We start from the raw sequence: 21295 nt of genomic DNA on the forward strand, positions 1-21295 counted from the left end.
AGCATTGAGACCAGTGCATCCAGAAGCATTTTTGTTACTAGCTGACAGATTGTGTGTGGAATTTCAGGCTGCTCAGACCACTCTCTTTAAGACTAATGAAGCTCCAGTGCTTGCCAGCCTCAAGCTTCAAGCTTTTGAGGTTGTAGGATCTGTCCTCTCTGGGGGCTGGAGGGTTCTAAGCTGCTCTGTGTAACTGCTGTCTAAAAATCCAAGGGATGTGTTTCAGGTGAATCTGTCGTCTACTTCTGAACAGACTGCTAGGTCATCTCAAAAGGAAAGCCTCTCCTCTCACAGTCCCTTGAACTTTACTTCACACGGGCCATGACAGGTTACAAGACACCCAGAAAGAACCTGTGAAAACAGGACTCAGTGGATGGGGAAGGCTAGGAAGAGGCGCTGAAATTCTGAGGCAAGGTAGCTGGGATCTTAAGTCTCCTAAGCTAGCAGTCAGGACAATTTCATGGGTGTCCATGACAGTATTGTGCACAAAAACAAAAAGCAAACCGGAGATGAGGTAAGGAGAGGGCTGAGGCTACGGGAGACCCTGTGGTGGCTGGAGGGAAATGTCCCCGTTAGCTCAGCTGTTTTGAACATTCCGTCACCAGTGGATAGTGCTGTCTGGGTAAGGTTAGGAGCTGTGGCCAGCTAGAGGAAGTAACTTCCTGGGGGTGGGCTCTGAGGCTTGAAAGCCATGGCCATGCCAGGTTCACTCTCGTGCCTGTGCTTGCAGTGAGCTCTCAGCATCCAGCGTGAGCTGCCACGTAGTCCCCTCCATGACAGGCCCTCTGTAACTGTAGGCCTACGTCAACTCTTTCTTCTAAAAACCGCCTTGGCCATGATGTTTTATCCATCAATAGAAAAGTAGCTAATGTGACCCCCTCCAAAGTGGAAAGAAACAATCATCCTACCTATCTACCATCACAATACAGCGTTACAATGTGTGGCAGCCTGAATGCTTGGCTTGGCCCATAAGGAGGGGCGCTATCAGGAAGTGTGGCCTTCTTGGAGAGGAGTGTCACTGTGGAGGCAGAATTTGAGGCCTTATACGTGCTCAAGCCACGTCCAGTGGGAAAGTTTCCTGCTGCCAACGGGTCAAGATGGAGAACTCTCAGCTCCTCATGTCTGCCTGCACGCTGCCATGCTTCCGCCATGACGACAATGAGCTGAACCTCCAAACCTGTGAGCCAGCCCCAGTTAAATGTTTTCCTTTTTAAGAGCTGTCGTGGTCGTGACGTCTCTTCACAGCAATAGAACCCTAACTAAGACACAATGTTTTCTGGCAAATGGCTAAGATAAACGTTGAGTACATAAATGTGGAAATATACTAATCTCAGGCTTCACTGAAACAACTGCAATTTTATTAAAATTTTTAGGCAAAAAGATTTCTCAACATCAGTGTCATTCATCAAACCTCCCATTTCTACAATGCTGAAAAACAGAAAAATATTAATACAATGTTCATATGTTTCGGTGGAATGACAACTTTAGAAAACAGCACAAAGCTGGGTGGTGGCGGCTCACGCCTTTAATCCCAGTGCTTGGGAGGCAGAGAAACAGGTGGATCTCCAAGTTCAAGACCAGCCTGGTCTACAGAGCGAGTTTAGGACATCCAGGGCTACACAGAGAAATCCTGTCTTAAAAAAACAAAAAAGAAAGGAAGAAAAAAGGAAGGAAGAAAGGAAAGAAGAAAGGAAGGAAGGAAGGAAGGAAGGAAGGAAGGAAGGAAGGAAGGAAGGAAAAGAAAAAGGAAGGACAGAAGGAAGAAAGAAAAAAGAAAGATGGAGTGAAGGAAGAAAAGAGCACAAAGTTGGCATAACAGGAGTATTTCCAGGCTTCTAAACTTAGCCAAGTTACCTTTAAGGTTGGTAGTTTGGTCAGTCTACAAGGCAATCTCCAGAGCTACTCAGCTTAGAGCAGGGTCCAGAAGTGCTACATAAGCAAAGGAATGTCATCCATTTTAGAACTGGTCATTATTCTAATCTTCTAATAAGATGACGCCATGTCTAGATCAAGTCTAAGCATCACAAAGAGTCACTGTGAACAGCTCAGAAATGGTAATTCACAAGGAAGAGCTGGCGAGTGGGTACAGTGGCCACTTCCCAGCACAGTGGGTACCCTTCACTGTACCAACACAGTCTCTCACCCTTCTTCTCCCTTGCAGCAGAGTGTGGCTCACTATACCTGAACTTCATATGTCTGTGTTCACATCACCAGTGAGGCCTAATCTAGCCAGGAAGTCTTTCAATGTGCACATAACCTTTCCTCTGAGATAAGCCATACTTTACAAAGCTTATGGCCCACCGAGTCAACTGACAGGGATACAGGGGCTTAGAGTGAACAGGGAGCCTGCAGGGTCTGACCTAGGTCCTCTGCATGCACGCTATGGCTAAGTTCTTTGGTGTTCTTCTGGGAATCCTAACAGTGGGAGCGGGGGTCCCGACTCTTTCACCTACGTGTGAGACCTTCTCCTCCTACTGGGTAGCCTCATCCAGTCTTGATGTGAAAGTATGTTCCTGGTCTTATTATAGCTTCTTATGCCATGTTTGGTTGATGTCCCTAGGAGGCCTGCTCTTTTCTGAGGGGAGGTGAAGGGGGGATGGGCCTGAGGGAGAGAGGAGAAGATAGTGGGGAGGGTAGGAAGGGGAAACTGGTAAGAATGTAAAATATGAGAGAAGAATAGGGGGAAAGGGGAGGAAAAAAGGAAAAAGAAACAAACCATTACGGGATTCTAAGCAGGTCCAGCCACGGAGTAAATGGGAAGAATTCATGCGAATGGGGAGTGTGGAGAATCATGAGCTCCTTGAGCAAACAGTTGGAATCTGGTCTCTTGACCCTGAGGCATTCCCCTCAGATCACAGTGGGACCTGCGATGCTAAGACTTCATCTAGATATACTGTCATCTCATTAGAAGGCCCAGCGCACTCACAGGAACTCCTCCCTCCGGGGGAGGCCCCCTCACTTGCTGAGATTCCTCATTATGTTTAAAGAGGATCCTCTATACCCAGATCCAAAGTGATTCCAGTGGTTCAGATAGTGAAACAGCTGATAGAGCTGCAAGCGCTTCTCGAATCCGGGGGCTTTAGGGATTTTGCTATGGTAGGCAGAGTAAAAGGAGCTGCTGAAGCCCCCAAACATGCCAGCTATTGCAAGCTCATATTCTGAGTGGCCGTAGAAGGATGCTGGGTCAAAAATGATGGGTCCAGAGGAATCTTCTGCTACATTCCCTCCCCAGAGGTCTCCATGAAGCAAGGAAGGCACAATCTCCAGATCGCGGAACAGGTCAGGGATCTTCAACTGCAGAGAGCAAGACAGAGCCTTAAACAGAGCGGTCGGTCGGCGGACGTAAACATGTTTTCCGTGTATCTGAGCGGGTGCTCAGATGTGCCTGACTTAGAGCAGATGGGACACTGCCAAGCTCTACGCTTCCCATCCGGAAGCGGACTTAGATGCCACCCCTGCCCTGGTGCCCGGCCTGTGTCAGGGCTCGCGGTGGCGTGCTGCTGGCACTGTGCATGTCGCAGAGGCCCTGCTCACCTGCAGGGCAGACCACAGTTCAAGAGCTTCCCGGTCCCCACAATTCTCCTCCACCATGTCTATCTGGGGCTGGATGCGCTGCCTGGCGTAGAATGTGACCCAGTCCTTCTGCCAGTCATTTACCTGCACAGGTGACAGGAAAGCAGGAAGCAGAAAACATCAGAACTGAAGCAGGCTTACATGCCCAGAGATCCCAGAGTAGAATGGGCTGCAGGAAGCATGAAGCAGCCACAGGAGGCTAAGGGGGTGAGGGGTGACCAGGCAACATGAAACACAACACAGGCCGAGACCGTCAGCCGTGTGTCCCGGGAGGAGCGGTAAGCAGTGTATGCCAAGTGACCACGTGCAGCCTTCTGAACAACTGTGGAATATAAATAAATTATAAAACTAAGCAAAATCAAAGTTACAAACTCTCTAATTTTTAAGCCCTCTCTGACATCCAGCATCCTAGCTTACTGTCCCTTCTGCCTGATTTCTCATCTTAATCTCACATTGAGTTTACTTCATATCAACTTCCTAAAATTATCAGGGAAAAAGAGGTGCAGAGACCTAGAAAATCGCCCAGAAATGGAGCAGGGTAACCTCCCCACAGTGAAATGAAGTGGGTTCTGTGCCACTCACCTGGGGGAGGTACCCACAGCATGTCACTACTTCAAACCCAAACTGGTCCACGAAGAGCCGCTCCGCCTGGCCGGCGCCTCTCCCTTTCATAAAGAGGAAACAAACGTGAGCAGTTTGTCCCTCGCTCCATGAGAGCCTTGAGCCAGCTCGCGGAGCTCAGAGCTGCTGCCCTGCGGTCTCTATGCCCCTCCCTCCTCTGCTTGCTCCCTGGGATGAGCAGGAGCTCTCGCTCCGCTCGGGTTGCTCAGCACAGTGTCTGCACTAGGACGCTAGCTGTGCTGGAAGCAGAACCAGGTACCACAGGGAACATGGGGATGGAAGGATGTGTTAACAGTGTCAAAATAAACAGGTGAAACATGAAGTTCTTTACAGAGAAAAACATCAACCCGATAATCCATCAGAAAAGGGTGTTTTTCCAGTGTCAATGTAGTGTCCCTTTTGAAAGATAAAACTGTTATGCTTTGAAATGGCCTTAACCTCATGTGTCTCCCCAAAATTAAGAAAATTCCAATCAAGTGAATTCCACGTGGCCTAGAAGCAACAGGAAAGCCAGTTTGCCGGGGCCTCACAGGACAGGGAGACAGGCTGGTGGTACTGCCAGCACATCATGACACGATGGACAGGCTGCCAGGACAAATCAGCAGGGCTCTGGAGTAGGTTCTGGGTCATCTGCTTTCTGACTGTCAGCTGCTCTGTCTAACAGAATCAGCATATGAGCTGCATACAGACTATCAACTGTCAGCCTGGAAACACTGAGAAATTCCCTCAATGCTAACACTGTACTTTGTTCTAGATGGCGGCATTAGGGCTGCCATTCTGAGCCTCAAGAATGGTGTGCACGACGTGGAAGAGAAGACAGGATGTTTAAAGGGGTCACTTTTCTTGAAAGCCAAAACAACTTAGGCTCCTGTCTGGACACTCAGATGTAAAACAAGCATCACATCACATGGCTTCAAGTCCAGCAACATTTCCTGTTTTTCAGTGTGTCCAGGACACAGCATGACAATCGCCTCCGTGGTGTCACCTTGGGGTGCCCATCCTTTGCTGTGGCATCAGAATAGGCTACATATAGCACTACCCCGTCCCTGAGTCCCTGCTGGCTGAAGGCCCCTTTCTAAACAGAGTCTCTTAGGGCTCATTAGCCCCTTACCCACGGTGCCGGCCTCCTTCACGAGCCCCTCTCCAAGCTTCTTGTTCTCAAGGTGTAGATCTGCAAGCTGGGCCCCAAGCGTGGCAGCAAAGCTAAAACCAAAATGCAGGAGCTAAACAAATGGCACACAAACAGCAGACTGTTCTGCTGTCAAGGCACATAAAGCAAGGCAGACCCTGAGCATGATGTTCATCCTACTGAAGAGAGGGAAACTGGGATTTGGTGGCACACAAGCATCCTGAGGAGGAGGAGGCAGGAGGGTCAAGGGCTAGCTGCATGAGACCCGGTGGTGAGGATTTTGGTTTCTTTTAAAAAAACCAGTTATGTTATAGGAATACGTTTTTGTTTTAGTCCCGGGTGTCAGACGTAGGCTGCTTCAGTTTGTCCACAGCCACTGACTCTGACTGTCTCAGGCTCTGTCAGGGCCTGGGAGGAACTGTGGCTGTGGCGGCTGCTCCCCACGCTGCTGCGTTTGCTATTGCTGGTTTGCTGGACTGCTGGCTATTCTGACGGCTGAGATGGGACTTCCCCTAAGGAACCAGATGCCCCTGATGACCATAGAGTAGTCCAAAGAGGTCTATGGCCCCTTTTCCCGCAGACCTTCTTTCTCACCTACCTAGTGTTGGAGGGTTGGAAGGGATTGGGGTGGAGAATGGTGGTCTAATAAAATAGCTAAAAAAGTACACCCACAAGACCCTGTTTCAAAAACAAAACTGAAGCAGAGGTCCCCATCCTCTGACCACCCTTCCTACTCTGCTTAGACTTTTCGGCTGAGTCTCCAGTGAGCACCTCACTTTAGAGTCCCCCTGTGACTGTGGGGGGCAGAGTGCACATGCCATTCATGATGTGACATCTGTGTAGTCATGGCTGTGCACACAACACCACACACGCCATTCATGATGTGACATCTGTGTAGTCACGGCTGTGCACACAACACCACACACGCCATTCATGATGGGAGACATCTGTGTAGTCACGGCTGTGCACACAACACCACACATGCCATTCATGATGTGACATCTGTGTAGTCACAGCTGTGCACACAACACCTCACACGCCATTCATGATGTGACATCTGTGTAGTCACGGCTGTGCACACAACACCTCAAAATCGTGCCCGAAATACAATCTTCCAAACCCAAAGAACCACACGGGAGAAGGAAAGCTAGGTGGTGGGGGACAGACCTGCTCAGGTAGTGCATGTCCAAATGCTCCATCACCAGCATGCTCCCGCCTCCTGGGGCATCGAGAACCTTGAGAGGCTTGGGCGCTTTCACTGTGCCTGTCCTCAGGATGGCAGTTAAACTTGCCATCTCACCTTCAAACATTCTCTTAGCCTGTCAGTAAACAAGGAAGGAGGAGGCTGAAGTCACCAGAGAAAGAGCGGTTAGTCATAATTTCCTCTAGTATTACAACTTCAAAAGACATTTAGGCTGGACAGAGGGCTCAACAGACACAGTCCGCTCCCTCAGGGCGCTCGGCACAGGAACAGGCTAGAGGTGCTAAGTCACACAGGCCTAAGCAAGCTTGTACTTTCCAGTTTGGGACTGCGTTTATTTGTTTGATTTTTGTTTTTTGAAAAAAGGTCTCTGTGTAGCCCTGGCCATCCTAAAATTGGCTATGTAGACCAGGCTGGTCTCTAACACATACAGAACCACCTGCTTCTGCCTCTGAGTGGGAGTGCACCAATCAATTAATCTTGAAGCAGCAGCATCATCTGAGATCAAGAGTTCAGATACCACTCAGTGGTGGTGGCACAGGCCTTTAATCCCAACACTTGAGAGGCAGAGGCAGGTGAATCTCTGAGTTCGAGGCCAGCCTGGTCTAGAGTGTGTGTTCTAGGACACCCAAGGTTACACAGAGAAACCCTATCTCAAAACAAACAACAGAAATTCCACCTAAGAGACAGCTGTCTCCACCTGGATGTCCACCATCACAGAGTTCTTCTTCCTGCTTGCTCATTCGTTTTGTGCTTCTGGGTTTTGTTGTTGTTGTTCTTTTGTGCTGCTGTTGTTTTTATAAGACCTGGTTTTTCTATGTTGTCCATGCTGGCCTCAAACTCACAATCCTCTTGCCTCAGCATCCTGAGTGCTGCTTTATCATTTTACACAGAATCATGTAGGCCTGGGATCTGTTATCTGTTAGACCTTCATCATGTATACTACTTCACAGGGTGAACATCTAAACTCATATGTAACCACCGATCCTACTGGACATTGCTGCCACAGAAATTTTCTACTTACTCTCATAGTTACTACCTTTGTGATCTTGTGCAAGTTAGTCAAGCTTTCTTTGCTTCACCTATAAAATGAGAACATACTACATTTCTTAGGCTTGGGCCATGATTAACTGAGGTATAGCTAACAGCCCATTCTAAGTACTTTACAAAGGTTATTATTACTCAAAAGAAGGCCAACATTTCTGAGAAGAAAGAATGGTGTCCTAGACAGAATGTTTATAGCGATCTCTTTAGAACGTGAAGAAGCTGAGCTGATACAGAGGCACTGGTGATGGAGAACTCACAAAGGCAATATAGAGAAAACGCAGCTGTTTTAAAAGGAACTGTGACGTCATTAAGAAGCAGAGCTCCGGGGCTGGAGAGATGGCTCAGTGGTTAAGAGCACTGTCTGCTCTCCCAAAGGTCATGAGTTCAATTTCCAGCAACCACATGGTGGCTCACAACCATCTATAATGTGAACTGATTCCCTGTTCTGGCAGGTGTAAATGCAGATAGAACACTCATATACATAAAATAAATAAATCTTTAAAAAAAAAAACAAGCAGAGCTCCTCACAGAAACAATTTACTGCTTATGTGGTCTCAGTATTCTAAGCTAAGAAAGTAGCTAGTGGATCACTGCGAAAAACAAAACAAAATCTAGAAACAATCTAAAAATGAGATCAAATCAATTTCTTAAATTCACAAGAGTCAAATGAGAACACTCAAGTGAGAAAAACAACTTAGTCCAAGCAGATCCTAGCAATGCATAAGAAAGCAAAGGGAAGGGCTGGAGAGATAGCTCAGCGGTTAAGAGCACTGTCTGCCTTTCCAGAGGTCCTGAGTTCAATTCCCAGCACCCACACGGTAGCTCACAACCACCTATAATGGGATCTGATCTCTTCTGATAAGCAGGCATACATATATACATATATACATATGAGCAAATAAAGTGCTCATATGTATAAATAAATAAATCTTAAAAAAAATAAAAAAGAGGAAGAAAGCAAAGGGAAGAGCAGCCAGGTAGCAAGCAGAGCAAGGAACTATTTCCAACAAAAGTTATATTTACAACACAGTGCACCTACATAACTAATACTGTATGTTCCAGATCGAGAATGACCAAAGGAAAAAGAAGACTGGAAGATAGAGTGGACCTAGCAATGTGACTGGCTTCGTGGCTAGAGTGCATACTGATCTGCAGAGGTCCCGAGTTCAGCTCCCATGTCAGGCAGGGCACAGCCACACGGAGACCCAGCTTCAGGAGGAGCCGATACCTCTGGTCTCCGTGGGCACCCCACTCACACCCCACACCACATATACACACAAGCATATCGTCAGCAGTACATGCCGGCTAGTTAAGTGTAATACCACCACTGGAGAGGCTGAGGATTCCAAAATAAGTTCCAGGCTAGCCTGGGCTACATACAGGGTGAACTGTGTCTCATTTCCTGAGAGAAAAATGCAAGCTCAAGAGGAGGCGCTTCTCTTAGTTCAAGGCCAATATGCAAATTCTAGGCCAGCTAGGGCTAAATAGTGAGATCCTGTTTCAAAAAATAAAACAACAACAAAAAGATAGTTAAAGAGACAGAAAAGAAAAAGAAGCCACACTCAAGCCCAATCAATAGAAAACATTTTTAAAACCCGTCAGCAGAGTTGAGAAGGAGCTCAGTGAGGTAGCACTTGCTCAGCATGTACTATGCAAGGCCCTGGGTTCAACCTCTGCCATCACAAAAAGAAAAACAACACCCAGAGGGAAATACAGAGGTGTGTGTAAAGGAGGGCTGCTGATGAAAACAGCAAGCCAAAGCAAAGCGGAGAGAGCTGCAGAACATGGGAACATCACTGCCCCACCACGTGCCGGCGCTGGGGCAACATCGCACTCCAGTAACTTCAGGGGCAGCCGACAAAGTTCAGCTGAAGACAGAGGCTGGAGGCAAGTCCTGAAAAATAATGCTATTTCTAAGGTTAACACTCGTGAAAGCAAGCCAGGCTCGAGCCTCAGACCTGTAATCCCAGCACTCAAGGAGGCCAGCGCTGGCTACAGAACACACAAGGAGACCAACAAGCTAAGGGATCTGAGCCCAGGGGGTCACGCAGAGACCGATGCACCAACCGAGGACCGTGCACGGAGAGGACCTAGACCCCTGCTCAGATGTGGCCGATTGTCAGCTCATTCTCCACGTGGATCTCCGAGGGAGGGGAGCAGGGGCTGCCTCTGTCATGCACTCGCTGGCCTGCTCTTTGATCACTCGCTCATGGTGAGGCGACCTTGCCAGGCCAGGAGGAAGAGGATCCAGGCAGTCCTGATGAGACTTGATAAGCTATGGGCAGGTGGCAGAGGAGGACAACTCCCCTTTTCAGCGGAATAGAAGAGGATAGGGAAAGAGGGAAGAAGGATGGGGTCGGGAGGAGTTGAGGGAGGAGGCTTCAATCGGGATATATAATGAATAAGTTGTGAAAAAAAATAAAATTAAAAAAAATAAAGTAATAAAAAGCACTCTGAGGGTGTGTGAGCTGGGCAAGAAGATAAACGCCTTCAGTCTTATTCAAAAAGACGCGGCCAACTCCTACGTGAGCCACCCACCCCCTCCCACGCAAGCCCGGAGTGGACGGCGGCAGCCAGGAACACGGCTGAAGCACTGGGGCTCCTCCTCCGCTGGGCACTTACAAATAAAAGTCCACACTCAAACAAGCATGGCTGGGCGAGTGCCTGGTTTCTGATACTTCGAGATCTTTGCTCGGTACGTTTTAGTCTCCGCGGGCTGAAACAAGCCCCGGATAGACGCGTGTGCTCTAACGTTTCTCAAAACTAGCCAAACAAAGTGGGCGCCGCAGGCTCAGCTTCCCACGCGCCGCACGCGCGAGGCCGCTGCTGCCTGAGCCGGCCAGGGCAGGGGAGCCCGCGGCCAGGGGAAACCGCCGGGCTGCGGCGGTCACGCGTGGACAGCGGGCGGCCGGAGCCCATCTCTGCAGACTGAGCCGGCTCGGGACGGCAGGACACCGCCGGGCCCAGCGCCGGGCGCCCCCGCCCCCGGCCCAGCGCCCCCGGCCCAGCGCCCCCGGCCCCGGCCCAGCGCCCCCGCCCCCGGCCCAGCGCCGGGCGCCCTACCTCCGCCTTGGAATTCACTTTCACGAACACCCGTCCTCTGTCCGTGTCGTAACTCTGGCCCTGGCTAATGCACCCGCCTCCCGAGTGACCCGCAGCTTTGACTGAGCTGTAGCCCAGCTCCTGCTTGAGCAGTATCTCCATGTTCGCTGCGGGGCAGTGGAGCTGCTTCAGGCCTGAAGCCCGTACAGCGACGGGCAGGGCAGGCGCAAGCCCGTGACGGGATTGGCTGACAGGGAGGAAGGGGCGGGGAAACCCGCGGATGGGCGTGGCCTGCTGGTTAGGGGTGGGAGGCACAAGCGGAGGGGCGTGGCCTGCTGGTTAGGGGTGGGAGACGCAAGCGGAGGGGCGTGGCCTGCTGGTTAGGAGTGGGAGACGCAAGCGGAGGGGCGTGGCCTTCTGGTTAGGAGTGGGAGACGCAAGCGGAGGGCGTGGCCTGCTGGTTAGGGGTGGGAAACGTAGCTGAGGGGCGTGGCCTGCTGTTGGGGTGGGTGACGTAGAGCGACGTCCAGAGGTTCCCTCCGGCTGCTGGAGGCCGCGCTGTGCTCACCTCTTCTCGGTTCAAACCGGCTCAAACCACTTCCCAGAGCCTGCGGAGACTGAGGGAGGAGGCTGCCCCCGCTCCCCGGGTCTACCCGACCCTACCGACCCGTCGGTGAAACCGTCGGTGGGGTGAAGTGGGACCCTGGCCCGCAGGCCCGCAGGCCCGCAGGGAGGCGTGAAGGTCCTCGGGCTTCCTGTGGCCCGTGGAGGAACCGGGACCAACGCGCAGAGTCGCTCCTTACGGAGAGAGTGCATAACCTCTGAGCAGACTGGTAACACGCTGCTGACCTCCGTGCTGTGGAGACCACGCCGGACCCTCCCCAGACCCTGGTCCAGAACAAGACACTCCCTCAACATAAGGCCAGCTCTGGAGCAAGCCTTAACCCAATGCTGGCCACGTCCGTACCGAGGGTCCCGGGGAAGCGGTCCCAGTCACGTTTGGCAGGGTCTTGAAAAGGCAGACCCCACAGTTCAGCTCCAGTCAGTGGCAAGCACGCACTCTGACGTATTTCCTGCCTCCAGACCTCCCGCCCACCTGCGGTCAAGCATATCTGGTGTCGCTGGGTCAAATAAACGTATTTATTGAGTAAAAACGTGGCTTTTATGTGCCATAGACAACAGCCTCTACCTTTTCAGGCAGTATCTGTCCTTGGGCAAAAGGAGCTAACAGGTCATGGGCATTTTTGTTTCACGGACCTCTGAAGCAGAGTAATTAAAACTTAAAACACAACATGGCTCTCACAATGTCACACGTGCCTTACAAAGAGTTTCAGCCTGCTCACATCTTAAGCTTTTATTGTGCACACGAGATTGAGTTAATTTTCACCAGGAAATTTTTCAGCAAATTGTGCTGTGACCAAAATACACCTAAACAAACTACTCAGGATCAGACTTGAAGGTTGAAGCAACAGCAGCTCCATAGTGGGACAGGCTTCCCTCGGGGTTTCTAGGGGCTGGAAGGGCTTCCAGGAAGGCCTGGGATTGGCGGGATTCCGTTTCTCGCCCTGGCCTGGATCTTGCGGCCAAGTCTGTCGCCAGTGCTTCCCTTGGGTGTGGTCTTTTTTGCACTAAGCTGCTATGATAACAAAAATGAGCGTGCGCGGGTGTGCGTGTGCTGGAGCTCAGTGGGAGAGCGGGCGGCCAGACGCCCCAGCTGTGCCACTGTTGCACAGGGGACACTTGTCGCCTGTGGTGGCGATACGAAGCCGAGCAGGACTGTTGACAGCTCTGCAGCAGTGGTCTACACGGGGCCTTCAAGCGCCATGAAAGACAAGCAGCAGAGAGGATGCAGCCAGCTCAGCCAAGCTTGCTTCCTCTCCGTCTTCTAATGGAAAACTGCAGTGCCTCAGCGGTAGCCTCAACTGCTCCAGAACGCAGCCAACGTCGTGGTGCAGCCGCTATGATTTGGGGGCCCAGGAGCCTCCCTGGCCCACCTCTGGTACTGGAACCTCCACCTACTTAAGTAGCCTCTGGGGAGTATGTTTTTTTTTCTCTTCACCCACATAGGAAGGCTTCATTCAGACCCTTAAACCGTGCTTCATATTTTCCTTCCAGATACTCTTCCGAATTTGGAAGGTGATCAAGGCTTTTTGTTTGTTTTTGATTTTGAGACAGGGTTTCTCTGTGTAGCCTTGACTGTCCTGGACTAACTTTGTGGACCAGGCTGGCCTTGAACTCACAGAGATCCACCTGTCTGTGCCTCCCCGAGTGCTCGGATTACAGGTATGTGCCACCATGTCTGGCTGGAAATCAAGGTTTAACATCATTAAAAAAATCCTTTTCTAGAGGATACGTAGGCTATCTGACTCTGCTTGCTCTGTTCCAGCGTCAGCTGATCGGTTGTTCCACCAGAAGGGCAGCGTTGGAGAACAAAGAATGAATAGGGGTGTATTGTTAATTTCTCTTGCTGTGACCAAATACCTGGCCAAAAGCAATGGCTTATTGGGGTGTCACTCTCATTGGAAACAGTTTGTGCTGGCTCCCAGTTTGCAGCCCACATCACGGCAGGGAGATCATGGCGACGGGCGTGAGGAGCTGGTCACACTGCACGGGCAGTGAACCCAGAGCGGTGGATACAGCAGCCTTCTGGGGCGCTCTCAGGGACTGCCCATCTCCCCCCTCCACAAAGGCTCATCGGGCATGCGATGGCACAGCCTGGCGCAGGGCCACACTTTGTCTGAGTGTGACAGACTCTTCACAGGGTACCCTGTGGTCCTGGCCTCTCTATCAGTCACAGCTGGCTGCTTACAAGCCGCAGCACGGGTGAGTCATCTCTCCACCACCTGCACTTAAGACACATGGGGTTTTTGTTTTGTTTTGTTTTATGCCAGGGACAGTGGCACGTGCCTATAATCCCAGCACTTGGGGAAGAAGAAGCAAGTGGATCTTTGTGAGTTTGGTTTACAAAGTGAGTCCAGGACAGCCAAGGCTACACAGAGAAACTGTGTCTCCTATCGATTGCACTAAGCTGGCCACGATAACAAAAATGAGTGTGCGCCGGTGTGCTGGAGTTCAGTGGGAGAACGAGCAGCCAGACGCCCCAGCTGCGGCCAGTAAGCGTGAGTGAGTAAGCATGTGTGGGTCAGGGGACAATTTCCTGGAGTCAGTTCTTTTCCACCACATGGGCTCTTGAGGTCCTCAGCTTGGCAGCAAGGTCCTTTACCCCTTGTGCTGTCTTGCTGGCCCCTCAAGTGTATTTTCCTGCAAGCAAAAACCTGCTCCAGTTAAATCACAGTGGGGCCGCTGGAGAAGGCTTGGCCGGAAGCCTGTGCACAGGGCCGCAGCCAGACCTGGGAGGGGCCGAGATGCTGCCGGGCAGGAGTCACGCGTGGTGCCAGTGGACGTGGCGGTCGCTTGAAGCAGCCTCCTCCCTGACCGTGCACATCCACCTCACTGCTCTGACCATCTGGGACGTCGTGAGGGCTGTCGGGATCCTGGGTGCCCTGTGACGCTCCCCAGCCAGCCTTAGCAGGCTCTGGCCCACCTGCTGAGCTGGTTGGAGGGAGCGTGGGTAGGTGGGACAAGCCACGGGCAGAAACCGGGGAGGGGACGCTTGCACTCAGGCTCTTCATATGGAGGCGTGGGTGCTGGCGAGGCGGGCTGGGCTGGGCTGCCTACCTGCGCGGGAAGGGAACTGCTGTCAGGGGCAGGCGGGGCGCAGGGCCTGGCCCCCGAGAGCGGCTTTACACGGACGGGTCGGGTGGCGGGGCTCTGGTACTGGTGGGGCATCCACAGCCGAGCTTTGCCTAAAATAGATCTTTCCATAGCAAGAAAGCAACTGGAGCGTGAGGATGAGCTTCGGTGAGTCACCCTCCCCACCCACCGCGTGCCCGGCTGTTAACTGGTACTCACTTCTCCACAGAAGGAAAGGGAAAATAGAGGAAGTTCGTACACGTCCTTGGTTGCAGATAAATATGGTCAATCCATGTTTGCAGTTCTTCGATTTATTTTTATTTGGGCACTAGAGAACGTTGCAAAAAGGATGTTTTTTAATAGTTCATGGAGATAAAAAAATCTGGTTTCCTGGAAAGATATTTCTTGCATATGGCCTGGAACTTTCCCTCGTTTTACAGTAAGGGACTTCCCGCCTGAAACCGTGCTCTAAGCCGGGAGGGGAAGGCTATCACAACACACCAACTGCCCTGCAAGCTTTTCTGAGATTCAACCCGTGTCCTGAAGGTCTTCAGACAGCTACAGTTACCATGTGAGCTAGAATTCCACCCCTTCCGTTATGCCAAGGCCAAACCGTCCACACAGGAGCCTGTGCAGGACAGCCCTAGCAGCTGGATGCATGGCAAATGGACGAACATTCATAGAAGGAGGGAACTCTGACGCTGAATAAGCCCTGCGGACATCGCGCTAAGTAAAACAGGCTGCGTACAGACCCCTGGAGTGGGCAAACTGGCAGAGGTAGAGCGCTGAACGGGGCCAGAGCTGAGGCGGGGCTGCACAGTTAGGGTTTAGTGGGCACGAAGTTTCAGCTTAGGGAGACAAGAAACCGAGTGGTGGAGATGGTTACATAATAGCATCGTGCTCGCTCTACCTAAACAGTGGCTAAATGGGACCAGGATGTAGCTCAGTGGTAAAGCAATTGCCTAGAATATGCAAAGTCCTGGAATAGAATCCCCAGCACAGAAAAAAAAAATAAGGTTAAAAATGGTAAATTTCATGTTACATATATTTTGCTATTAAGCTGAGGTTAACCTGGCTATTTATTTAGGCCTTGCTGGCCCTCAAGCTGCTGTATACATCAGGCTGGCCTCAATCCACAAAGGTCTGTCTGCAGCTGCCTCCTGGGTGCTGGTTCATTGGTGCCCTCCATCATTCAAGGCAAAGCCAGCTTGTTATGCCGACCAGCTCTAGAGACGGGTCCGTGGCGGGTCCTCCACTGTGGAGGTCCTCAGATTCTGAGCCACGGTTGCTTCTGGTGTCAGTGGGAATTGTGATCTGCCCTGATCTGGGTGGTGCAGGGGGACAAGGGGTGAGCCAGGTGCCCTGAGATGGATGCCAGCCTGTCAGCAACCACAGACTATCCAACCTAGCACAGACAGAACAAAGGAGGGGGCTGCCAGAATCCCAGCTGCTTTATTTCTGTTTTATACTTGTGCCAAACGTATGAAATAGAAAATTTGGCAGTTTACCATTTTCATATCCAGAACTTTCCCGTCTTCCCAAACTGGAACTGTCACCATAAAACATTACCCTCAGGCCAGCAGGATAGCTCAACGGGTAAAGTGCTTGCTGCACACGCCTGGCACCCTGACTTCCATTCCTGGGATTCATGTAACAGTGGAAGGAGAAAACTGATTTCAAAATTGTCTGTGACTGCCACACGTACACCATGTCATGAGTGTCCCCCATCATGTATACGTGCGCGGGCACGCACACACGCACGCTAAAAGAAAAAGTAAATATTACTCCTTCCTGGGGTGAAAACGGCACACTGGGAACAGGCCCTGTGCTAGAGGGGTAAAATGGCCTCTTAGGGAAGAGACAGCCACATACAAATCAAACTGCATGCAACCGGTGGTCCTCAGCTGTTGCTGATGATGGTGAGCGTCTCATTCCCAACGCCTGACAATCACATATACGTTTTTGGTGGCTGCCACTGAGGAGAAGGGAGATACCGGAGTGTGATGTACAGAAGCCATACCTTATTGGTACTCCCTTATCCAGCTAGGGTCATCTGCCCCTCATTAAAAGGTTAGGGTTCACATAGATGTCCTCCGATAGCCCCAAAGGCCACAGAAGTACACTTGGGAAAGGGCATGCAGTCCCAGCCCAGGGTCTCCGGAAGGCTCAGCTCCACCCGCCACCCTTTTCCTCGGCAGTGGAGCGCAGCCCTTTACCATCATCAGCCGCTCTATGGACAAAACATCTGTGTTTCATTAAAATCAGGAGAAGCAGCCAGGTGATGGTGTACGCCTTTAATCCCACTGTTCAGTAGGCAGAGGCAGGCGGGTCTCTGTGAGTGTGAAGCCAGCCTGGTGTACAGAGAGAGTTCCAGGACAGCCAGCACTACATAGAAAGACCCTGTCCTGAAAAAAAAAATGATGTTGACGCTGGAACCTCTGTGTAATAGTATCTGGTCATGGGATATTCTTCCAGCCCTGTGGGGACAAACTGGGCGCATGACCCTCTTTAGCTCTCATCAACAAAAATCGCTCCTTCATCACAAGTTGCTTACACGACTATCACTCCATAGAAACCTTTCACCACCAGTAGAGACACTGCACCGTCTTGGAATGCGTGTGTCTGTGGGCTGTGCAGTCTGGTGGTCATCATCTGGGACTGGACAGTCCTCATATGATGGAATCTATTTATTTCAGGAAGCACCAACATGAAGAACAAGTTGTTGTTCTCTTTTCTCCTTCCAGAAAAGCATTGCAAACTTTTCAGACAAAGGGTCAACCACAGTTATGCAAACAAACATATAGCATTGTTACCTCTGTGTGTCAGCACCCTGGAGTTGTGTCAAGGGGCCGGAGCAAGGTGGATAGTCTTCAGACCCAGCTGGACCCTTCCTACCCTGCAACTATACCGTCTCTTTGGGTCCCTAGGGAGACTGAGGCCCAGGTATCCAGTTGTCTCTACTCTTAAAAATAAATGCAACTATACTTTAGAGAGGTACTGTAGTGAAAAACAAGCAGATTGCTGTAAGCCCTGAGAGAGGACATGACCCCACCCAGTCCCCCCAATTCCTTTGGATATTTATCTCCACCCTAACAGATAATCTCCAAAAGGACTGGAGAGCTACATGCAGTGGAAAATGAATTGAAAATAGCTGATGAATAAAGACAACTCTCAAATCAGAAGGCTCACATGGCATTCCGATGCACCCCAATGGATGGTTCCAGTGAGAAGGAAAGAGAAATGTCTAAGGAGAAAAGAGACATTTGCATGAAAAGAGAAGTATGTTTTAAATTATTGGCATAGGATTGTAGCTCAGTGGTAGAGGCCCCCACTTCTCACAAACACACACACACAAATTACTTTTTAACTTTTCTTTGAAGTATGGAGTCTAATAAAAGACAGCTTCGTTGTAAAAATGGGTGTGTTCTACCCAGAACTTCTAAAGTTTGGGCTTGATTAGCCTGGGACAGTGCTGTTCCCATTTCTCCATGCTGGACACTTCTGGCTTCGTTCTCTGTACCCAGAAGCTCAAACCCACAGCACAAACATGTGCTTCATGCAGCTCACTAAAAGGCCCGGAACCATGAAACCTGGCTTAAGAAACCTCTGAGATGGACCTGGAGAGTTGACTCAGGTTAAGAGCATGGCTGCTCTTCCAGAGGTCCTGAGTTCAATTCCCAGCAACCACATGGTTGCTAATAACCATCTATAGTGAGATCTGGTGCCCTCTCCTGGTGTGCAGGCAGAATGCTATATAAATAAAAAATCTAAAAACAACTGTTATGCCCAGTTCATGAGATCCTCAGAGACCACCAGAAGATGACTCAATGCAAGAGCAAGAGAGCAATCGAACTTGGGACCCAAGTCTCACTGACTCCGCAGTAGAGAAGTGGGACCCTGAGCCCTGGGTGAACAGGGTTTTTTTTTTTGTTTGTTTGTTTTGTTTTTTAATAATTTATTTAATTTTCATTTTTATGTGCATTAGTGTGAAGGTGTCAGATCCCTTGGAATTTGTGTTACAGACAGTTGTGAGCTGCCATGTGGGTGCTGGGAATTGAACCCGGGTCCTTTGGAAGAGCAGACAGTGCTCTTAACCACTGAGCCATCTCTCCAGCCCCATGAACAGGGTTTTTTAAGGGAAAAACATGACCGCAAGCAGGGGGATTCACCCCTTGGCATTACAGCATTAGGTAAAAGTCAGAGGGGCGAGGTGACCTTCTAGCTGAGGTTTAACTTAAAATGGCGATTCTTTTTTAAAGATCTATTCATTTATTATTTTATGAGTACTATAGCGCACGTACACCTGCAGGCCAGCAGAGGGCACCAGACCTCATTATAGGTGGTTGTGAGCCACCATGTGGGTGCTGGGAATTGAACTCAGGACCTCTGGAAGAGCAGCCAGTGCTCTTAACCGCAGAGCCCCTTCTCCAGCCCCCATGGCTATTCTAAACTACATCTGGAACGTTGGGGGAAAATTTCCCATCTGATTCTGATTGGCTGTTACCGGGGGAGTTATCTCTATTTTCTACCAAGCATTTATTCTGTGATATTTCCTGGAAGCTGTTGCTAGGAGAGTTAACTTTGTTTTCTGCCAAGTGCATATTCTGTAATTCTTCCTCGTACCTGAGTTCAACCCCCCCGTCACAGGTGTGCACAAGATGGCTTATCTCAAAATGGAGTCACCCAAGCTAACTTAAGCTCTTCACAACAACAAAAACCAAACCAAACCTCTGAGGCCTGGATTCAGGAGGTGTGTGGGTGGGAATGCTAGCAACACTGCTAAATCCGTCCAGATCCACAGGAACCGGAAAGCTGAGTCTTGTAAAAGTAACTTTTATTTGCCAGATATAATTGTCACCTCGGAGGCTTTCTGCCTTCATCTGCTACCCTAGGCCTAGTCCTGAAATCGTCTATCCTTCATACAATCTAAACTAGGCCTAGAATGTTTTCAGCCTCTGAGACTTCCTGCTGAATAAGCTCCTCCTTTCTAGCTCTTTCTGAACTGCGGCTGGCTGGTTCCGCTCAGCTGCTCTGGCTCAGACTACTCTCCACGCTGATCTAGACAATCTGGCTTTTCTATCAGTCTCTGAATTGCTCAGCTTGGCCTCCAATTAACTCCAGCAGTCTTTTCTAATCTCTGGCCCCTTTCTCATTCTCTGGCTCGTTCGGTTTTCACCCGAGTTCAATCTCTCTGCAACCCGTCTCTCTATTACTGTCCCCGTAAAAATTGCCTCTTTTCTTCTCTGTATTGCCCCTTAGGTAGCTTCCCTTTCCTCTCTCTTCTGGTGAGAGCTGGGGATGTCAACTCTCTGAATCGTCACTTTGTCTGCCTCTCATTTAGACAGCACATTCAAACATGGCTGCTTCCTTTTACAAACTACCTTTACCTTCATTGTTTGGAGTTAAAGCTTTTCTTTACCTTAAACTTTCTCTATTCCAGGCTGGCCTTGAACACATTCTGCTTGCCTCTGTCTCCTGGATTAAAGGTGTGTTTGTATTCCAACCAGATCACACAGACCTAGAAGGTCTTTGAATGTGATCTTTTGGCAGGACAGCCAGGCTCTGAATTAACATTCCTCTACAACATACATTCGCTCAGGATGCAACCAAGGCGCCTCTTCGTGTCTAAATCTTCATGGAAGATGGCAATTACTCAGTCTTCACATTTCCCCCCTCAATCCCCTCTGGAAACACCCTCACAGACATGCCACATGCGTTTATTGGGTGATTTCATATCCTGCCACGCTGACAAGCCATCACACTGGCTGGAATCTTACCTCACAAGCTGTCGTCTCACGGGCATGACTCTGACAGGCTGGGGAGACATGGGTTGTGACAGAAGGCGGCAAAAGTAGAACGCATTTAATACACTGTGGTACTGCTTCCGCTGGCAAAACAGCAGTTCCGGCTGTCTGGGCGCTGGCACTCTGAAGCGCTCTTTCAGGGAAGTTTTTCTGTGTGGGCAGCCAGGCAATGTTGCAATGTCACGGCGCTCTGAAACAATGGCAGCTGAGGCCTCTCTTGATTAGCAACAGTGTAGCCTTGAGTCAAAGATGCTGTGGTTCTGAGTCAGAGACGGCTCAGCAACGTCACCCATCCTAGGCAGCGGTGGCCCGTGCTCTGATCCCAGCACTCGGGAAATAGAGGCAGGCAGACGTCGAGGCCGGCGTGGTCTACAGAGCAAGTTCTGGGACAGCCAGGGCTGCCCAGGGAAACCCTCGATTACCCATTCTAAACTGGCAACCGTATCTGGTAACCGGTCGACTCTTTTTGAAAGGATGATGGTCCTGCAGGGAGCAGCGGCAGCCTTGCTCTGACACTAGGCTGCTCCGGGGCGCAGCACAGCCGTCCCTCTAAGGAGTGTCCACGCGCGCTTTTCCGCGTTTCTTCCACTGCGTTTCTTTCCCGCTCGCCCCTGGGAACCGAACGGAAGCACTGCTCCTTTGCAGAGTGGAGGTCACGGGTGCAGGAGGCGACCCCCCTTCGGGGCCTGCGAACGTGTAGCAAGGACGCTAAGCCAGGATGACGCTAAATCTCTAAATAACTTAGCGCAGGGGGCAGACCGCGTCCGACGGGCCCCGCCTCCCCGGGGGGAAGGACGCGCAGGTTCCCGCCACCTGCCCCCTGCTAGCCTCAAGGGCGCACGATGACAGACACAAGCCCGGGAGACCTCCGGGTACCCGCGCTCAGACACGTTTAGAGGCGCACGTGTCCATGTGTCCACTTGGAAGAGGAGCTCACAGCCGCCTGTGACTTTGGCACATCTGATGCCTACACGGACGCGAGCACACGTCCCTAAGAAGCGGGTTGGCACCGGCACGAGGGGCGGGGTAGGCGCTGGCCACGCCCCTTCTCGCCATGCCTCTCTCCCATTGGCTGTGGCAGCGGGCCTCGCCCTCCTGTTCGCCTGGCTCCGCCCGTCACGGCCTCCATTGGCTGAGGCAACAAGTTCCCCCAGGCGGCTGTGGGTGTGGTGCGGAGGCGTTGGG

At 50.9% G+C, this 21295-nt stretch overlaps 1 protein-coding gene across 2 annotated transcripts; it reads right to left on the reverse strand.

The window, feature by feature from the left end:
• Nucleotides 1–1336: 1336 nt before the first annotated feature.
• On the reverse strand, nucleotides 1337–21059 carry Fn3krp (fructosamine 3 kinase related protein). 2 transcript variants are annotated; one of them, XM_060386211.1, is made up of 6 exons: nucleotides 20084–21059; nucleotides 6491–6642; nucleotides 5306–5397; nucleotides 4156–4238; nucleotides 3535–3657; nucleotides 1337–3294 (listed from the first exon to the last, which is right to left on the reverse strand). In XM_060386211.1, exons 2-6 carry the CDS (start codon nucleotides 6631–6633, stop codon nucleotides 2956–2958), a joined length of 780 nt encoding a protein of 259 aa, XP_060242194.1. In that variant the 5' UTR covers nucleotides 6634–6642; nucleotides 20084–21059; the 3' UTR covers nucleotides 1337–2955. The 2 variants fall into 2 exon arrangements, with proteins under 2 accessions (XP_060242194.1, XP_021493145.1); XM_021637470.2 differs by lacking the exon at nucleotides 20084–21059 and adding an exon at nucleotides 10635–10846.
• Nucleotides 21060–21295: the final 236 nt, after the last annotated feature.

Source organism: Meriones unguiculatus, chromosome 7, assembly GCF_030254825.1.
Source record: "Meriones unguiculatus strain TT.TT164.6M chromosome 7, Bangor_MerUng_6.1, whole genome shotgun sequence".
Classification (NCBI taxonomy): domain Eukaryota; kingdom Metazoa; phylum Chordata; class Mammalia; order Rodentia; family Muridae; genus Meriones; species Meriones unguiculatus.